Raw genomic sequence first — 21,925 nt, 5'->3', positions numbered from 1 at the left:
TAACAGAGACGCGAAAAACTCTCACGCTAAAACTAGCGGGTGGTGTAGCCCTTTTTGTGCTATCGTAAGATCTATACTGTTCTTCTGTAGGGCTCTAACTTTTAACGTGGGCTGGGGGGTGGTCCTAATGTAACAGAGACGCAAAAAAGTCTCATGCTAAAACTTGCGGGTGGTGTGGTCCTAGCGGTTAGCTGGCGACGTGGGTGTGCGTCCGTCCCTTATCGTAGGGCCTATTAGCTTAACACGGTTCTGCTCTTGGCTTCTGTTCTCGTTTCTCTCCTCGGAACTGCGTCTGTCTCACGGTGGGAAGGTATGACATGCATTTAGGCATTCTTGTGTTAGTTTGTGGTATTCCATTTGCTCACTTGTTACTCGTATTACTTTGGATAATTCAATGTCACGATTTATTCAGAGCTATGTGACATACTACTGGATTTGCTTATCATGTCAGGGTGTTCATGGAAGGTGTTGGATTTGCCTGACACCTTACAAAGTTGAGGAATTAAACACAATTATGTGCAAAAGAAATTGTTGAAATTCATTTTTCAAAATTAGCAGCAGATTCTTCATTTACGTGAAGGATCTCGAAGGATTAATAAAGAAATATACAGAAAAACAAGTTGAATATACTTAAATGAATAATGTTAGAGATTTAATCGACAGATTAGCAGTCACTCACAGAGAATTGAAGACTGCTTGCTAAACTAAACAATTTTTACTGCTTCATAAACTGTATTTTTTCCTATTGAATATTTTTTCTAAATAAATGGAAAGAATTATATGAGCGCTGGAGAAATCTACAGACTGCATCAAATCCGAAAAGTTTAAAACTTGCGAAATGGAGAAATTAACCAATAATTTTACTTCTCAGAAATACAGAAATGATGGTTATAGGACAATTTATGTACAATGTTTAAATCAATATATTAAAAAAATTGTGTAATTTTATAGAAATTCTGTGTGTACATGGAAAATATTATTAAGAAGAAATATTATTACGAAGAACATGTGAAGAAAAATCCAACTGAAGAACATTCTGAAATATCATTATTGATTAAACTTGAAGAACAACAACAATCTGAGGAGGATAACATCTCAAAAAATGTATTAACTGTCTAGAAATTCAAGATCTAGATTATTTTCATAGAAATCCATCTTGTAAAGTCAAGCTTATGAATAAATGCAAGGCATGTATCCAAGGATGTATAAAAAAATTAGAAATCTTGTGCTATAAATCGAGTTGACCTGAAGTAACTTTATGTTTTTTAACTAAATTTTATTTTGAAGTCTGTTGCAATAAATATGATAACATTCTTTTAATTTTATTTCTTGGGTTAATTTCTTTTTTTGTTGTTTATTAATACTTAATTGTCTTTTGTTCCTTCTTTATGTAGAGATAGTTTATTTATTGAAAATCATTTGTTAATTGCTGTATTTTAGCGTCTTTTAAATCTTTTGTATATTTAAGGCAATCAATGAGAATTTCCTCAACAGTAAGACAATAATCTCAGATTTCATCAGCAATTTTAGTTCTTAGACCCATACAAGTTTCTCTGGGTTTCTAAAACTTAATAACATCCATTTCATCTGAACCAAATTATGAGAACGAAGTGTTTCGAATATAATCGTATTCTAAAGTAAAAGGATTATTGCATTTTATTTCTGTATAATCTAAATTACAATTATTTAAGCATTTCATCAAATTTGACTCGATTTTATTACTTGTCTCTGGTGCTACATGTGTGGGGTCTAAATAATTTCCTAGTCATAATGAATGAAACAAAATATCATTAGTTACCATTACAGTTTTTCTTCAAATAAACCAACCCAAATATCTTTAAACTATGACCCTAGATTAATATTATAATATATTTGTTTACTAAATTTAAAAATATCTAAAATCTTTCCTTCTTCTATACAAGAAACAATATGTTTGTTATTTATTTTATGTTTTATATCTTTTTCTGAAAAGAACAATTCTTTTCAAACTTATGACTAAATGTAAGTAATGTATTCCACAATATATAAAAAGTAATAATTTTGGTGTTAAACTGCGATTAATGTTATTTTTTGTCCTGATAAAACTTTTTTTTCATAAAGAATTACAAAGTGGACTCAGTTCACGATCAGTCTACTTTTGATTACTTTAAATGAAATAATACAGTATAAGCGGGTATTGTAAATTGAGATATGATGAGTTAATTGCCTTTACAATGAAACATCATAATATTGAGACAAACGTTTGGTCATAATCACCTTATTCTAAAACTGAAAACGAAGATTAAATTTTTCAAAACAACGAAACTATACCACTGAAAGAAACATTTCTTTTACTACTAATGTACTAAGGAAACAAGAAGCTAAAAAAAGAATCAAAGATTATCTATTTAATAGAGCATTTGAAAACAGATTACAAATTATAGATTCCGAAAATAATAAGCATATTTTTTGTTGAATGATCAATGCCAAAAATTATGAAAACTGAAAAATTATCTAAAAGCTTGTCAGTGATTGAAATTTAGCTGTATCCTATTTTGCGAGTAAAGAATGCAAACAGATCAAATTAAAAAAAATTATAAACTTTAACTTTCAGGGACAAAATTATGTAATTATGGATGAAAGAGGTTTGATTAAAAAAGGGAAAAGAGAAATTATATCAAGAATGAACCTGTGACTCTGGCTGGACATTAAACAGAATTAGTGGTTTGCAATTAGGAATTAATAGATATGTTCCATTTCTAGCTACTAGCCTGTTGTTTCATGATAATTTCGATAGTGCAGATTCTTGGATTTGAGACTTTGTCACAAAGCATCATAATTCAACAAGTAAATGGCATTTTGCTACATTAGAAAAGTTTCTGATTCCACAGTGTGTACAGACTGTTGGAAAATAAGTTATTTTTGCATCTGGGACTGGCTACATACTATGTGGGACTGGCAGTATTCATATTGAAAGATTCATAAATAAAAGGTAGACACGTTTTATGCTTGAAAATGTCTGGCATGTACCTAAGGGCAGGGACCAGGTTTTTTATGTCCGTCAAGCTGCATAACATGGACGTAATGTGACTTGTGACAACAAAAGTGTTATCATTTGGCGACAGAGTGTAATAGTCACAACAGGAAGACTAGTTGTTTCAGTATACATTCTGAACATGCAAGTCTGTACTCAGGATTCACAAGTAATGATTAATTTTGCAACTTCAGAACAGCTACAATGTTTGCATGACAGATTCGATCATCAAGATAAACATCATGTACGAGATGCCCTGATACCACATTGTTTTTTGAGAGATGTGATCTTGGGAAATCCCATGACGAACTATTTAGCCATCGCAGAGATCGTTCACAAACTGTCGGTGAGTTGATCGTTGCAGACGTTAGTGAACCAATGTCTATTGACTCTATAAATGGTTTTCGTAAATACGTGATCTTCAAAGATGATTATTCCCTTTTCGTTCGGATATACAGTATTTCATGCGAAATAAATCTAAAGTGCTTGACAATTCGAAAACATTTTTGAAGGAGTGTGATTCTGTTGGTTGTAAGGTAAAAATATTTCAGCCTGATGGTGGAGGACAGTTTAATTACAACATAGTAGCTACAGTGCTATGAGACTGTGGTACTGAGTTTCGTCTGATGTGTCTGGACACTCCTGAGCAAAACGGTGGTGCTGAACCAGCAAATAGACATATAGTTGAATTAGCTCATTTAGTGTTATCATTTAGTAAATTACCTAATTCGTTTTGAGCTTATGCGTGTGACACAACGTTTTTCTACTCGATTGTACTGGGAAGTCAAGTGTTGAAGGTAACACATCTTTCGAATTGTGGACTGGCAATCTACGCATTTTTGGATCAAAATGCTATGTTCACTGGCCAAAGAAATTTCGTTCTAAATTCGATGACAAAACTATATCTGGCCATTTCACTGGCTACGTGAATGACATAGATAGTTACAAAGTGTGCATTCCATCAAAACATTGTTTGATGAATTCATGCAATGTTGATTTTCAACCAGGAAAGCTATGCACAACTGGAAATTCGATTCAGTTGTAATTTAATTCCATATGTCAGGAAACAGGAGCGAAAAGTGAATCGACTGTTGCTGAGAGTGAGACTAGTGACCAAATGAATGAGTTAACATATTGACATCCAGTTCGTGAATTACACCCACCAGTGAAATTTAGTGACTACGGATTAGGATACCGGCCACACCAGGCTCAAGAAGCAAACGCCTTAGTTTGCCTGACAAAAGCAGTCCATTAAGAGCTTGCACCAACATATTTCAATGAAGCCTGATGGAAGATGGAAGCTATTGAAGGTAGTAATTTCAACAAATCGTCTACTGCAATGATAGAAGAAATGATGCCTAGGACTTGGTAGAGCTGCCTAAAGGAAAACATGCTATCGATTATCGATGGGTATTTTGTATTAAAAATAGACCCAGCCCAATTAATAGATTGATGGATACTCTGCTCAAGTGGATGTGTAAGTTTCAACGTGCCAGACTTCATTATGATGAAACTTTTTGTCCAGTTGCTCATTATGACGTTTGTGTTGTAATACCGATTGCAGAAGGAGAAAATTTAAAACTTTAGAGGCTTTACTAGTACTACAGCAGATCCTTGCATTGATCTCGATGATGGACTTATCGCTGGAACAACTCAAAGCACAGTGATTTCATTTTTAGATGTGTTAAGATCAGTATTCAAAATAACAATGGGATCTTCAGATTCATTTTTAGGTATGCAAGCCGACCAACAAACCTCTATCTTGCTTATTTCACAGCAAGTATGCATGGAAAAGATTCTACATTTTTTAATACATCTGATTCGAAACCATTAAAAACTCCCTGTGATAATGTGTAATTTGACAGTGAATATAGCGGTACTCTTGACAGCAACATTCCTTGTAGTTCAGCTGTGCAATCATTAATGCATTCGTCCAACTCTCACTCATGCTGTTTCAAAAGTCTAGCCATCTATAGCTAAACTCACTTCTTCTGATTAGAACGCTGTAAAACGCATTTTCAGATATCCTCATGGTACTTCAGATTTAGGTCTCTTCTATACTTCTTATCGCAGTAAACGTTGCTTTCTTTGCTGGCAACACGAAAACAAGGCGATCAACAAGTGGTTTTGTTTCAGTCATTGGCAATACAGTTGAATTGTTGATATCTCAATTGCAGAAATCAGTTGTGCTATCCACCACTGAAGCGGAGTTCATTGCTGTAAGTGAGGGAGCCAAGGAATTAGTAAGGCTTAACAGACTTCTGTTGGAGATCAGTGGAAAAGAAACATGCCTGTATTGTTGATTGACAATGCGAATGCCTTTAAATTACTGAAAAATTCATAGTTCCACAAATGGTCCAAATACATTTAAGTACAATATTATTTTGTGCAGGAACACTATGAAATTGGGGATATCAATGTGGAATATTTTCGTTCTGAAAATCACCTTGGTGAGATATTTACAAAGTCTTTAAATGAATCAAATTTAAGGAAATGTATACCAAGTTAGGACTTCATAACTAATATGTTATGACCTCTTATTTTTTATTTAAAAGTTATTCTGTGCACCACAGTTTGATTCAGGGAAATGTGTAAAAGTAAATAAACCAGAACTGTGTGTTTTCTGTCCTCTCCTACAGTGGTGCTTGGTTTTGTATTGCGAGAATTTCTTTACTCATACGAGTTTCTTTCCTTCATGCTTCTATTCCATGAATTTTTTGTTGCTACATTATCTTTTTAGATATTAAAAGAAGAAACTCACTGTTTCTTTAAGTGTTATGTTCTTGCTATAAAATTATATCCTAAGTCAACCACAACACACATAATACAAGCATGTAGTAGTACAAAAAATAAATAAACAAAAGGAAAACCACACTGTTTAGTCAACAAACCATTGAAAGTACAATTATCAAAGAGAGACAGATAAGTAAGTTTTATAATTTTTTGTCACACACAAAAAGGGTCTATTGTTATTTTTGCAGGTTTAAAAAATTTTTCTTTTATATTGTGAAATCGTCAATCAGAACCAGAAATGATAAAAATATTTAAACTAATTCAAAAATATTCACTATTAACAGAGGATAATATTTATAATGGTTTATACATGAAAATATTAAAGTGTAGACAACTTAGCAATGAACAGATAATTCTAATTGAATGAAAATTAAATAACGAATCTTATACTATGAAATATCAAAGTAGTTTTTGTTGCTACATTGCATATGATGGTCACAATTAAGGTCCTGTTGCATATAGAGGACCAAAGAGTCAAAAATTTTATCAAATGTTTAAAAAAGAAGTTGAAGAAATTGAAGGAATTTGTTCTCAAATTGAAGAAATGAAATGAAACCTTTGACACATGAAGAACAATAAAGACAAAAAAATTTAAAATATGTTCTGTATGTAGATTCCATGATTAAAAAAATAATCAAAATGTTAATCATCATGATCATCTAATTGGAAAATCTATAAATCCATTAGGCATATAATTGTAATTTCAACTAAATCATCCAAGTTTTGTAGCAATTTAGTTACATAATTTATCATGATATGACTCTATTTGCTTGCAAAAGAACTTGATTATGAAGAAAAACAAATAGATTTAACACCAAATAAAGAAGACATATACACATATATTAAAAAATTTGATATGTTGATGCAGTTAAATTCATGGCTTCAACTCTTGACAAACTTCTATCAAATTTAAGAAAGAATCAAATTAGACTATTAAAATTTTTTCCACAAGTTCTTTTAAAAGGTGTTTATCCTTATGAATATTTATATAACTGGCAGAAATTAGCTTCCACCAAAAAAAGAATTCTAAAATAAATTGAACAAAGGTAAACAAAAATTTCATGTAAGAAAATCTTGAAGTAGATCATTATTTACGTCTTAAGTCTGATGTTTTGTTGTTGGCTGACATGTTTGAAAATTTTAGAAAAATTTATATAGAACATTTAGACAGATTTAGATTTGTCCTGGTATTTTACAGGACCTGGTTTATCTTGGGATGCAATGCTAAAAATGACTGGACAACCACTAGAATTATTACATGAGTATGATACGATTTTTGTGATTAGAAAAGGAATGAGAGGAGGAAAACCAAAATGTTGTAGAAGGTAAGTAAAAACAATTAATAAATTAGTGAAAAAGTCTGATGAAGCTAAGATATCAAACATTTGGAGCAAATAAACTATGAATATGCTTCAAACCAATATTTACCATTTATATGATTTGAATGAGATAATCCAAATTTGTTTGTTTTAACAAAAATGAATGAAATATCAAATATTGCTAAAATTGAATACATATTTGAATTATATCAAGAATATCTTAGATAACAACATGATTTGCATAACGATTTACCTCTTCCTTCAAAAAATAAAAATTGTTGTGGACTAAAGGAAGCAAGTTATTAATAACATTAAATGAGAAAAAATTATGTAGTTCATTATAGAAATATTAAACAATTTTTATCTATAGGAATGATGATAACAAAAATACACAAAGTTTTAAAATTTAATCAATCTGATCAGTTGAAAAAATACATAGATTTGAATACAGAAATGAAGACTAAAGCAAAAATGATTTTCAAATGATCTCTACAAATTGATGAATAAGTCAGTATTTGGAAAAGCAATGGAAACTGTAAGAAACAGAGCGGATATATAATTAGTTTCTAATCCAAAAATTGTGAAAACCTTATAGGATAATCAAATTTCAAAGGAAGAACAACATTTAATGAAAACCATTCTGCTATTCACATGAATAAGACTAAAACTATGTTCAACAGTTAACCTATATTGTCGTGACTATTTTTGATTTATGCAAATAATTATTTCATGATTTCATTTATAATGTAATAAACTGAAAACGGGGGATAATATTCAGCTTACATAAGTCTTATGTATAGTAAAAAATTGAAGAGTTTTATGAAGATATCAAAGATAAATTTGATAGTACTGATTATTCAGCTAGTAATATTTACAATATTCCTCAAGTAAATAACCTGTTGCTAAATAAAATAAAATATTTTTTTTGTTTATTAATATTTGACACTCATTTACAAGAATTATTTTCTGTCGTTTTTCTGTATAAATGGAAGATCTACTGAAGAAGCTCTACAATGCCAGCAATTCTAATTTGATTAAAAAAATACTAAGCTGTAAGTGAGTATTTGGTATAATGTTGCTGGATGCTAATATTTGAATACTGAATATGGAGAAAAAAGTGTATGGAGCTCAATAATGAGCTTAAAATTGTTTTGCCAAATGGATATTATAAATTAATTAGTGATTATGATTTTTATTACTTTGAACATGCGAATATTAATCTTAGATATCGAGTTTTTAGGTTAAATGTCTCAGGGTTATGATCTTTTTTTCCAATGTTTTCCTATGTTTTTAAGTGCTAAAAATATTTAAATAATTCTGGTTTACTGAGTTTTCTCATTGTTCAATCCAAAAATTCAGGAGAAAAAGGGATGATTTTAAACTTTTATAGGTAGATTTTATTCTTTGAATTTTATGACCTTTCCTGAAATTCTTTGGTGTATATTGACACATATTAAAAAAAATATAATAAATGATGTGAAGGTTCGAAAATGATAGAAAAATGCTCTAAAATGTGGAGAAGAATTGTTAAAAACAGTGGAAATAGTAAAAAATTACGAAAAACGACTAATTTCCTTCATGCTCTCCTTTATTATTTTGGTTTATTGTAAAATCTAGCTTCTTGATAAGATAGTGTTTTTTATGCTTTTTGATTAATTTTAGGTCTTTTTGTGCTTATTTTTGAGATTTTAGGCATTATTGTGGCAAAGTAGGACAGAAAACCCAATATCTATCGACTGGTATTGCATAGTTTATACTACATGTTTCTTCACCCCAAACAGCTATATGTTATGGCAAAATTATAAAAAATTACTTTGTATGGTGTCTATAAAATGATTGCGCCGACAGGTCAGTGTAATAGTGCAGCTCTCTTAAAAAAGCAAGTGTTTAGCAGTGCAATGTGCAAGGAATGTAAAAACCGTGTTTTAAAGGAATTCTGTGTGTAAATTGTCGCTTCTGCCTACATGAAAAGTGTGCAAGAATGAACCTAAAATTCATAAATGATGATTTCTTATGGCGTTGTCAAAATTGTTTATGGACCTGTTTATGCGAAGAAAAGGTTGATCTCCAAAGTGAATTGACTGTTATTCAAAAGCTGCAGAAAGAAACTGAATCCATCAAGGACGACTTGTTAGCATTACAACTCAAAAACAGCGAACTTATGCGCCAAAAAGACAGTGAATGCATGAACTACATCGCCAGAGATGATGAAAATCTGTGGATGCGGAGTGATACAAGCTGTGTTTCAAAAAACGGTAATGAGGCATCCTGTGAAGCAATGAAACTACAATCAGAGGTACTGACGACTAGAAATGAATATGTGGATCTTATTCATGAATAAAACTGCGACTCAAACAAGTCCCAAAACATGATCCATTCAAACAAGGAACTACGGCATTTGCGGAGGGGTACAAATACGAGCTCTCTGCATGTTGCGCATTTCACATCACGTGAATCAAAACAAAATGCAGACTCAGTAGGCGTAAATACTATGTATAAATGGACAAGTGAAAACTTCGAGATCAAAAGACGTCATAATATTAAAAGTGTAACTGAAAATGAATTTCTCATAACTGACGATTCCATGTTGAAAAATGTCATAGTGCCAACATGTGAAGTTGAAGACCACCCAGGAATTAGGTCCTATCTGCTCAGTAACTATTTTAAAAACAGTACAAATTCAAGAGAAAACATCAAAAAAGAAGCGAACAAAAATTACAATGCCATTTTCATCCATGTTGAAACTAATTCCCTCCAAGGATACAGCGAAGAGGAAATTATCAACGAATCAAAAAATATAATCTGATCAGCCAGAAAAATTTACCCTGCTTACAGGATAGTGATCAGCGGAATCATAAACGTGAGGTCGGTGAGTGACAGTTATATTGATCAAATCAATTGCCGAATTAATGAGTGTTGTGACAGACTAGGTGCTATAGACTCAAATAAGTTTTTGATCAAGGAAGGTCTAGCCAAGGATGGACTGTATATATCTAAATACACTAGGATCAATGACCTTCAGGAAAATGTTTATGGATATTTGTAAAACCATTAGAACTAAGGGAAACTAACATTTACTGGAGGGTATGTAAAAAAAAGCCTTTTAGCTGAACAGAAAACTGCTAAAGAGTGACTATGAAAATGTATGCTTAATACTATTAAAACAAGCGAAAATTCTTATTTGGTTCACTGGAATAAAATGGCTTCAATTATAAAACTTGCAGCAGCCTAAGCGACAAACTTGATGAGTTAGAAATTCTTCTCTCAGAATGTAAAAACATACAAATTATTTCTTTAAATGAACACTGCCTTAGCTCTAATACAATAAATATTTCAAATAAAATTAAAAATTTCAATGTTGCAAGCAGCTAGTGCAGGGAGACTCATTCGCAACATGTGCTCTGCACAGCCAAGAGCATCATGTCGACCATTATTTAAAGACCAGAAATATTAACTGTCCCATCTTTAAACATCTTCAGCATGTTACAGCGACGTTGTAACAAAATACTGCGCATATGGCTATGCTACAGAAAAAGTGTAACAAATTTTCCTGTGTACAAAACGTTTGTCGTATTTCACTGACAATGGTAGTCTATGCTAACATACAGTAGAAAGAACAATGCTAAACAGACCAAGGAGTAAGAGTTGACACAAAAAAAGATCCATTCAGAACTGACTTAGCATTCTGACACAATAAGCTGACAGTTTATGTGCCATAACTTGACAATGGGTTACAGCTACTGGATATTAAAATTGTACTATAGCACCAGAAGCAGATGGGTGTGCGTGTGATAACTTGATTACTATTGTGAACTACTGGATTACAAATAGTAATCTTGGTTACATATGAGCATCAAACAAATTTGCAACAAATGACTCACTATGGCATCATGTTACAGCAAAATTGTAACAAATTGCGTTATGTTACAAAAAAATTGTAACTGAATTTTCCATGCATCACTATATAGTACCAAAATTGTAACAAATTGTCCTCTGTTACAAATTTTTAACATCTTCTGATAATGCTAAAATGCTGATGCACAGTGGAGACTACATGACACTTCGCCTGCGCATCACCATTTAACAAAAATTGTAATAAACTCTACTATAATCATAATTTTCCAGAAATATTATACATGATTGCCCCTTATATCTTCATGTTACAGCAAACTTGTAACATAATGCCTCATACATTTAAATATTAGTGCAAAATTTAAAAAACTAGCATATACATTGCCATGTTACAGCAAAATTTAGAAATTTACTCCCCCATACATTACTACCGATACATAAAATTATAGCAAGTTTTCCTTGTTGCATCAAAATTTTAACAATCTGCATCATATACTGGTATTTTACAGAAAAATTGTGTTGTTGTAGGAAAATTGCAAAAATTTACCCAATGCAGTGTTATTCTACAGAAATACTGTAACATATTTCCTCCTTATAGCAAAAGTATAACAAATCGTCCCATACATTGTCATGTTATGCCAGACTTGTATCAAATGGTACCTTAACTCGTAAAGTTACTGAAAATGAAAAGAATTGCACCACACATCACCATTTACAGCAAAAATTGTAACGAAGTGCCACATACATTGCTATGTTATGGCAAAATTTTGACAAATTTCCTCTTGCATCGACATGTTAATGCAAAATTGTAAAGCTGATCCATGCATTTCCACCTAAGAAAAAAGAGACTTGCTCTGGCCAGTGGCAACTTATTCCCAGAAGCAAAAGTGATTAGTCAGCCACTATAGACTTGTCGACGCCAGTAAGTCAAGACATGTTACAACAAGCAAAATAGTTTGTCAAATGGATGATATCGCAGGTGTGGTCACTTGTCACACACCATTTGCTGTGATGTGGTAGTGGCATCATGTGCAGGTCACTGACCATGACCATGCAACATCACAATACAAAATGGCAGCTACAATCTGATTGGCTAATTATTTTAATGACTGGTAAAATAATGTGCCGATAATGATGCGATGGAGAAAAAGACAGTGACACATGTGATGTCATAAAGATGACATAATAAAGGTGACACAGCTTGTAATGTCATGAATGTGGTACTGACCCGCAGACATGATGCCATGGACCTAATTGTTTTGCTTCTTATGTAAAAGGTCTTGATTTTCTGGTATGGACATGTCTCAGGTTGCTCATTAACTGTGTATGCCTGTTGCAGGAAGACATAACTTGTTACAACAAGTCTCAAGCTGCTTGAGTAGCAAAGTGTGGGGTCACTTGTTACAATTATGTGTAACAACGGTGATGTATGTAACTAATTTGTTGAAGTTTTGTGTAGCAATGATGGTATATAGAACGATTTCTAAGGTGTTCCTTAATGCTTGGGATATTATTTGGGATCCAACAGATGACGCCCACTGTCAGGTTATGGCACATGCAGCCTGTCAGCTTCTTCTGTTAGAATACTATCTGAGACCCAGTAGCTGACAACCACTTGTGGTGTACCGGGTACTCTGTTGGAGATTTGTTGTAACATGTTGATAAATGGGGCAATGTGTGGCAATTTTGCTACAACGTGGTACATTTACTGGTAATTTACTGTAACATAGCAATGTATGTGTTAATGTGTTACAATTTTTGCGATAACATGGTGATGCAAGGGAAGATCTGTTACCATTTTACTGTAAAAAGATGATGTATAGGTTAGAGTGTCATGTAATCTCCACTGTGATATCATAAGTTGGAATTATTAGCAAAAGATGGCAAATACATTATGCATGTGTCAGTTTGTTACAATTTTTCTGTAACATGGGTGACTTCTTACAACTTTGTTGAAACATGGTGATTATCTGAAAATTCCATTTGTAATTCAGTAGGTGACACCCATAGATACGCTATGGCACATATAATGATAGGTTCTGGTTTTACAACACAGTTTTAAGATACAATAGCTGACACCCACTGCCAAGTTGTGGTACCTAAACTATCAGCTTCTGGTGTTAGAATACTATCAGAGATCCATTAGCTCACAGCCACTGGAAAGTATTGGCACATACACCGTTAGTTTCTAGTGTTACAACATAGTTTTAAGATTCAGTAGGTGGCTACCACTGTCGAGTTATGTACACTGTCAACATTTGGTGTCAGTCTACTATTTAAACTCTGGATGGCTATTTGTTTGTGTCAGCTATCACTGCCTTGCCTGCTTGGCATTGTAGTTTCCATTGTGGAATAATGTAAGTTAGAATTATCAGCAGAATATGACTAAAGTTTTGTAAAAGTACCAATTTGTTACTATTTTGCTGTAACAAATGGATTTGTACAGCAGTTTGTTACAATTTTGTTGTAACAATGAGTGATTTGTTACAATTTTGGTCTAATATCATGACATATAGAGCAGTTTGCTACAGTTATGTATGATACTTACATCCAATTGAGAATACTATTCATGATCTTGTAGCTGACGTTGTATGAGGCGATTTGTTACAATTTTGCAGTACTATGTTCATGTTTTGGGCAAAGTTTCATGCAATCTCCACTTTGCGATAGAAAAAATTACTATTATCACCAGACGGTGACAAACATTTTTTACTGGACAGCTGTATTACTGCAGCTTAAAGTTAATACTCTGAAATGGAGTCACTATAATGTTTGGCTGTCTTAGAAAATTAGTTGAAAGTTTGTTTCTTACCTACATGAATATGAATTACTACTGCTCAGCATGTTATTTCATCGAAATGTCTAGTAGTTTCCTCTGTGTGACAGCATAAGTCAGTCTTAATCACATGTACTTTAGTCCCTAACTTAGGTGAGTGGTGCCATTTGAGTTTTGATAAATTATAAATGCAGCTCTTTTCTTTATTTAAAATGGTATACAATAATCAAACTATTAGCACTGGCAAGTGCATTTCAGGATGTAAGTCAGATCAGCGATAGCGCCATGACTGTTATGTAATGTTATAGAATAAATATGTATGTATCATAATATATAACATAGGGAATTTTTGATTTCCTTACAATAGGCCTGTTGTATGAAAATAAAACTCAGCGCATTTGGAAGTGTTGCTTAACCTGTAAATTACATCAATAGTGCCAATATGCAAGCCATATATAGATTTTTGAAAATCTGTTAGAACAATTAAGTTATGACAACTGTTCCACAAGTGTTATGTATTTCAAATATTTATGTATTTTGATAAATAATATAGACAATTTTATTTTAGTGCAAAGATCGAATTTTCATGCGTAATCAGATGTCTGTAATTATATTGGCATATTATGATAAGTAACCTATGAATATTTTGTTCTTGAAATCCATATGTATTTGATATATAATTTACTTTGGTGAAAAGATCATGTTTTAGAAATATCGAACTTTCCTCTCTGTATGGCATCTTGTCCATCATAGTCTTTGACCATGTTGTCTTGTGTTTACAGTTCACATTTGCCACATCATGAAGTTGGACTTACATATTAAAAATATGCACGGTTGGTTTTGCTAAGGTTAGGGAAAATCTGTCAGCAGAGAAGTATGCTAGCACAGGTAAGTCCAAGATAAAAAGGAATATGAAAGCTACATTAGCTGGTCCATATCATCAAGCAGATTTGTCTTGTGTAAAGCGTAATGCATTACCTTCTTCCCCTCCCCCCTCCTATTCCCAGAGTTAGTGCTTGGAGAAGTGAAGAATACCTGAAAAAATCTCTATCACATATGACAGTTTGATCTTTGTACCGCCAGTAACATAGCCTCAAGTAGGCTTGAGATAAAAATACCACTATTTTTACATATTTTGACAAACATTACTGACAATTTAGATGGGGAAATGGCGTTGTGGCACTTAATTTGAGAGTCCACAGGCATGTTTTAGGCATTATAGAAGACATGGTAATAACAATGAGGCATTTGAAAAAAACGTGTGTGTGTGTGTGTGTGTGTGTGTGTGTGTTCGCTGCTGATGTATTTTTTGATATACGTTTTAGACCCAGGTAAATTGTTTAGATAGCCTTGGCACCATAGTTCAAAATACAAGGGTCAGCTAAAAAGTAATGCCTCCCTTTCTAATTGGCCAAAAATTTAAAACACAGCTACATAGGTTGAAAACTACAACACTGAAGATAAATTTATAACTTTTCAGTATAATCTCTATCCATTTTCACAAATACAGCAACCTGCTTTTGCTGCCGCTGGCGCATAAATATTTTCACGGCCTCCTCATCTTCCAAGTGACGAGCTTCTTTTAGCTGCCTGAAAAGCTGGAAGTCTGATGGTACCAGGTCAGACAAGAATTTACATCCAATTTTCATTAACTGGTCCGTGGTGTGATGTCTGGTGTGTAGTCTTGCACTATAATGCAAAAGAAGAACATCCACTACAGCTTTTGTTGGTCTAACTCACTGAAGGAATGCTTTAACCTGTTTGAGGATTCTGATGTATTGGACACAATTTACTGTGTATCCCCACTCCAACAGATAAGCCATAATCACACCCCTTGCACCACAGAATATTATAGGCAACGCTTTCCTTGCCAGTCAAACAGTTTCTTCTGCTGTGAGCTTCTATGATGGCATTTCATCCAGTCGTTGATTCTTCTTCAGTTCTTTCTTCTTCTTTGTTTCGTCTTCAGTCATAATTTTTTCCAGAAACTCCTCTCTCTCCAAACAGAAGTCCTGCAAGAGTTGGGAGGCAGTTTTGCTTCCTTTTCTGAGGAGAGTAATGTGACACATGTCATCTACAGTCGCCTGGTAGTCACCACAAATGATGTCATCGACTCACGGAATGTTGTGTGGATTCTCTGAAGTCACTGCTCTGATACTCTGCATTTCATCAGCTTGTGGTGTTTGTCCTTCAGCTCCAATACAGTGGCAAACCCATGGTCTAACAGTCCTCCTGTTGCTTCACTACACAGTTTTTAGTCTTTCGTGAATGTGAATGGGAATTCCATCTTCTCCATTCAAGAATTCTGTCACAGAGAACTATCTTATACGAATATCGATATCGGCCATTTTGTAAGCGACTGCAGTACTGCCCTATGTTGATGCAGAAAGTTACTACTTCAGTAGATAAGAGAACAAGATTTGCGGACTAGCGCCAAACTCAAATTTTTCACTGAAAGAAATTTATTTATGCAGCAAAAAATTGGAGGCATTATTTTTTGGCAGATCCTCGCGTGTTTGTTTTTGAAACACTAGTAGAAAATACGCTGGAGAGCCAAAGAAATTGGTACACCTGCCTAATACCGTGTAGGGCCCCCACGAGCGCATAAAAGTGCCACATTACGACGTGGCATGGATTCGAATAATGTCTGAAGTAGTACTGGAGGCAATTGACACCATGAATCCTGCAGGGCTGTCCATAAATCCGTAAGAGATCTCTTCTGAACAGCACGTTGCAAGGCATCCGAGTTATGCTCAATAATGTTCATGTGTGGGGAGTTTGGTGGCCAGCGGAAGTGTTTAAACTCAGAAGAGTGTTCCTGGAGCCACTTTGTAACAATTCTGGACGTTTGGGATATAGCATAATCCTGCTGGAATTGCTAAAGTCCGTCGGAATGCACAATGCATACTACTGGCCATTAAAATTGCTACACCACGAAGATGACGTGCTACAGACGCGAAATTTAACCGACAGGAAGAAGATGCTGTGATATGCAAATGATTAGCTTTTCAGAGCATTCACACAAGGTTGGCGCCGGTGGCGAGACTTACAACGTCCTGACATGAGGAACGTTTCCAACCGATTTCTCATACACAAACAGCAGCTGACCGGCGTTGCCTGGTGAAACGTTGTTGTGATGCCTCGTGTAAGGAGGAGAAATGCGTACCATCACGTTTCCGACTTTGATAAAGGTCGGAATTTGTAGCCTATCGCGATTGCGGTTTATCGTATCGCGACATTGCTGCTCGCGTTGGTCGAGATCCAATGACTGTTAACAGAATATGGCATCGGTGGGTTCAGGAGGGTTATACGGAACACCGTGCTGGATCCCAACGGCCTCGTATCACTAGCAGTCGAGATGACAGGCATATTATCCGAATGGCTGTAATGGATTGCGCAGCCAACTCTCGATCCCTGAGTCAACAGATGGGGACGTTTGCAAGACAACAACGGTCTGCACGAACAGTTCGACGACGTTTGCAGCAGCATGGACTATCAGCTCGGAGACCATGGCTGGGGTTACCCTTGACGCTGCATCGTAGACAGGAGCGCTTGCGATGGTGTACTCGACGACGAACCTGGGCGCACGAATGGCAAAACGTCATTTTTTCGGATGAATCCAGGTTCTGTTTACAGCATCATAATGGTCGCATCCGTGTTTGGCGACATCGCGGTGAACGCACATTGGAAGCGTGTATTCGTCATCGTCATACCGGCGTATCACCCGGCGTGATGGTATGGGGTGCCATTGGTTACACGTCTCTGCCACCTCTTGTTCGCATTGACGGCACTTTGAACAGTGGACGTTACATTTCAGATGTGTTACGACCCGTGGCTCTACCCTTAATCGATCCCTGCGAAACCCTACATTTCAGCAGGATAATGCACGACCGCATGTTGCAGGTCCTGTATGGGCCTTTCTGGATACAGAAAATGTTCGACTGCTGCCCTGGCCAGCATATTCTCCAGATCTCTCACCAATTGAAAAGTCTGGTCAATGGTGGCCAAGCAACTGGCTCATCACAATATGCCAGTCACTACTCTTAATGAACTGCTGTACCTGTACACGCCATCCAAGCTCTGTTTGACTCAATGCCCAGGCGTATCAAGGCCGTTATTACGGCCAGAGGTGGTTGTTCTGGGTATTGATTTCTCAGGATCTATGCACCCAAATTGCGTGAAAATGTAATCAGATGTCAGTTCTAGTATTATATATATTTGTCCAATGACTATCCGTTTATCATCTGCATTTCTTCTTAGTGTAGCAATTTTGAAGGCCAGTAGTGAATATGAATGGATGCAGGTGATCAAACAGGACGCTTACATACGTGTCACCTGTAAGAACCGTATCTAGACGTATCAGGGGTCCCATATCATTTAACTGCACACACCCCACACCATTACAGAACCTCCAGCAATTTGAACAGTCTCCTGCTGACATGCAGGGTCCACGGATTCATGAGGTTGTCTCCATACTCGTATACATCCATCTGCTCAATACAATTTAAAACAAGAATCTTATGACCACGCAACATGTTTCCAGTCACCAACAGTCCAATGTCGGTGTTGACAAGTGAGACGTAAAGCTTTGTGTCATGCAGTTATCAAGGATACATGAGTGGGTCTTCGGTTCTGAAGGCCCATATTGATGACGTTTCGTTGAATTGTTCACACGCTGACATTCATTGATGGCCCAGCATTGAAATCTGCAGCGATTTGCGAAAGGATTTCATTTCTGTCACACTGAACAATTCTCTTCAATCGTCGTTGGTCCCATTCTTGCAGGATCTTTTTCCATCTGCAGCGATGTCAGTGATTTAATGTTTTACCAGATTCCTAATATTCACGGTACACTGGTAGAATGGTCATATGGGAAAATCCCCATTTAGTCACTCCCTTGGGGATGCTGTGTGCCATCGCTCATACACCGAGTATAACACCACGTTCGACCTCACTTAAATCTTGATAGCGTGGAATTGTAGCGGCAGTAGCCGATCTAACTACTGCGCCAGACACCTGATGTCTCATATAGGCGGTGCCGACTGCAGTGCCAAATTCTGCCTGTTTACATATCTCTGTATTTGAATGTGCCTGCCTATATCAGTTTCTTTGGCGCTTCAGTGTAACTTCAAGTAAGCCTGAGACTTAGACTAATAAAAAAGCTGTATTGGGCATTCAATAACATCGATTACATTTCTGTAGTGCAGAACATCTTGCATTACCATCTTTTCCCCTAAAACAGTGCTTAGTAAAATAAAACATTACTGAAAAGTATCTAAAAATGTTAGATGATAAAATTTCTGTCTTTGTATTACCAGTAATCTAGCCTCATATGGCCCTAGGTTCGAATGCCAATCCCTTTACGTATTTTAACAAATGTTACAGACCATTCAGATGTGAAAATGACATTGTGGCACATAATTTAGGAGTCCAGAGTTATGTTTTAGGGGTCAGCTGAGATTTGGTAATAGTCTCATGACGCTTGGTATAAACATTATGTGTGTTGGCGGCTTTTATTGACATAAATTTTCGAGGTAGAAATACTGTGAGTTATACTCTTTATGTATTTTCACAGTCATTTTAGATGTGGAATTAACATTGTGACAATTGACATGCCAATTGTGTGTGTGTGTGTGTGTGTGTGTGTGTGTGTCTGTGCGTGTGTTTGATCAATATTTCCTGTGGTTTGGATACATTTGAACATTACACCAGTTTACACAGTTCAGACTGTTCACACACATTGAGACATCTTTCCCAAGGTTATTCAGATACTTTCGAACATGGCGACATTTTATGAAATCCAGACAATGCTTATGTATTTCTGATAAATGCTATGCATGTGGAAGTCCTTTAATACACCCTTTACATATTTTTTTATTCAGATATTTTTCAACATGACACAAAATTCAGACTATCTGGATTCTTTTGATCATGGATCCGTGATGGTTGCTAGCACAAGTGGGCTACTTTTTCCGTATTGGATATTTTTTATTTCCCACTAGCACAATTCAGCTACTGGGCCATCTTGCAGCTTTTGTATTTCCACCACTGCCATCTTGCATTTTCAGCGCCATCTTGAATTTTTGAATTTCCTGCCACCACCGTCTCGAAATTTTTGGCGACTGCTGTGCTGACTAGCGATGGCTGCTTGAACTGTTGGCTCAAATTCCTATAGGTATTCTAATTATGACAGTGTCATCTAGTACTACATACATTCTCTACAAACCTGTAACTGAAACAAAACATTAAACAGTCAATGAGCAGACGTTGGGCACACCAACCTGGAGCGTCGTAGCCAGGGAGCCATGTTGATGCTGCTGGAAGAGGCGACAAACCGCTCCCCAACGGTGTCTACGATCGCCTGGTAGCGATCACGGTGTAGGGTGAAGAAGAAGAGGCGGTAGGCAGAGCTGAAGACAATGGTGGTCACAGGCAGGTTAGCAGTGATATCAGCGATGTCACTATGGTTTTCGTACAGGTCGAGCACACCGGCCAGCCCCTGGCTGAGAAGCAGCGCGAGCAGCGACCATGTCAACAGCGCTCCAGGCATGCCACGGTTCACCAGCACGCCCATGAACCGCACCATCAGGATGTTGAACTCCATGTAACGTGATGGTTCATCCACATTACGTAGTGCATTGTACACCCGCCGTAACATGGTTGCCACTGCTGCAACTGGGGAGAAATATGGGGTTGTCACAAATTACTGGCCGATTTCATGGTGTTATATCATGCTTGGGCAAACGAGCTGCAATGAAGCTGTTCCATCAAATATGCAGGGTAAATGAGACAGGTTAAATATCCCCAGACATCGAGAAGAATGTAATAATCGCAGTACCAAATAAAGTGGCTGCCGACAGCTGTGAATGTTACCCTGTACCAAACTATCAATATAGTAACTCGTGGTTGCAAACGCCAATACAAATTATTCACAGAAGAATGAAAAAACTGATAGAAGCCAACCTGGCGTAAGATCAGTTTGGGCTCAAAGAAATGTAGGAGCACTTGAAGCTATACGGAATTTTCGACTCATCTTGCAAGATGGGCTGAAGAAAGGGAAACTAACAATTACAGCATGTGTACACTTAGAGAAGACCCATGCTCTAGTGGTAGTGATGTAGACCAGTGATTGAAAGACACTGAGTCCGTGGGTTCGATCCCAGCCACTATTTAAATTCTGAATAAAAATTATCAGCAATGGCAGCCAACAAGTTCTGGTTCAGAGAATCACTCCATTCTGCGAATGGCTTTGTCAAAGAGAACGGAAGGGAAGGGGTTTATTACCCTTTGGGTGGGAAACTGCTCCTAAAAGGCGGAAGAATCAGCAATGATCTACGGCATGAGGACGCAGAAGGCAATAGATACCACTGCACTCACTACACATGAAGATTATCTACAAGACCTATCGCCTGTAATAGAAAAATTATTCATAACGATCTCTCCATTGACAGAAGTGAAGTGAAATGCAAAGAAGATAAGGATTGCTGCTCAAATGAGTACAGGGTAATATCAACAACGGCAGAAAATACTTTAACTGGAGTAGGATTCGTTACGAGTAGAAAGATAGGGCAAAGACTGAGTTGCTTGTGAACAGATTAGGGATAAGGGATAAGGTAGATTTCATCAGAACCAGCAGCAGACCAATGCTGACAATAATAGTTCAGATATAACTGCGAATATTAAAAGCAGAAAATGTAGAGACAGAGAAAGTATGTAATGACACAAACAGGTAACATGGTATATAAAGGAAGATAATTATCTAATAATCATGGAGGATTGGAACATGACAGTAGGCAAAGAATAAAATACAGCGTTAGGAGAATTTGAGCTTGATTGTAGGAATGAGAGAGGAGAAGGATTAACTCAGTTCTGAAATAAATACTCCAAAAATCACAAGAGAGGAAGGTATACTTGGACAAGGCCACTAGACACATAACGATCCGAGCTGGATTACATCATGGTCAGACAGAGATTTCACAGCCACTTGCTTGGAAGGCGTAACCACGCTCAGATAATTAAAGACTCAGATGACAATGTAATGATGATGATGAAGAGCAGAGTGATCCGTAAGCGAATCATGTGGAAGAATCAATGTGGAAGAAGTGAGGCACTGAAATAGTGAGGAATGATGATATGCATTTGAAGATATCAAAGGCTGTAGATACTGAGATG

At 35.9% G+C, this 21,925-nt stretch overlaps 1 protein-coding gene across 1 annotated transcript in view; it reads right to left on the bottom strand.

The window, feature by feature from the left end:
• Positions 1-20,388, bottom strand: part of LOC126412379 (odorant receptor coreceptor-like) — a 242,640-nt gene extending 222,252 nt beyond the window's left edge. Inside the window, exon 1 of the mRNA XM_050081950.1 lies at positions 20,035-20,388. Within this exon, the coding sequence (XP_049937907.1) occupies positions 20,035-20,357 (323 nt within the window). The 5' untranslated portion in view covers positions 20,358-20,388. The remainder of the gene's footprint in view (positions 1-20,034) is intronic.
• Between the last annotated feature and the right edge of the window lie 1,537 nt (positions 20,389-21,925).

The sequence above is a fragment of the Schistocerca serialis genome, chromosome 7 (assembly GCF_023864345.2).
Source record: "Schistocerca serialis cubense isolate TAMUIC-IGC-003099 chromosome 7, iqSchSeri2.2, whole genome shotgun sequence".
Classification (NCBI taxonomy): Eukaryota; Metazoa; Arthropoda; class Insecta; order Orthoptera; family Acrididae; genus Schistocerca; species Schistocerca serialis.
This window is presented reverse-complemented; position numbering and strand designations above follow the sequence as displayed.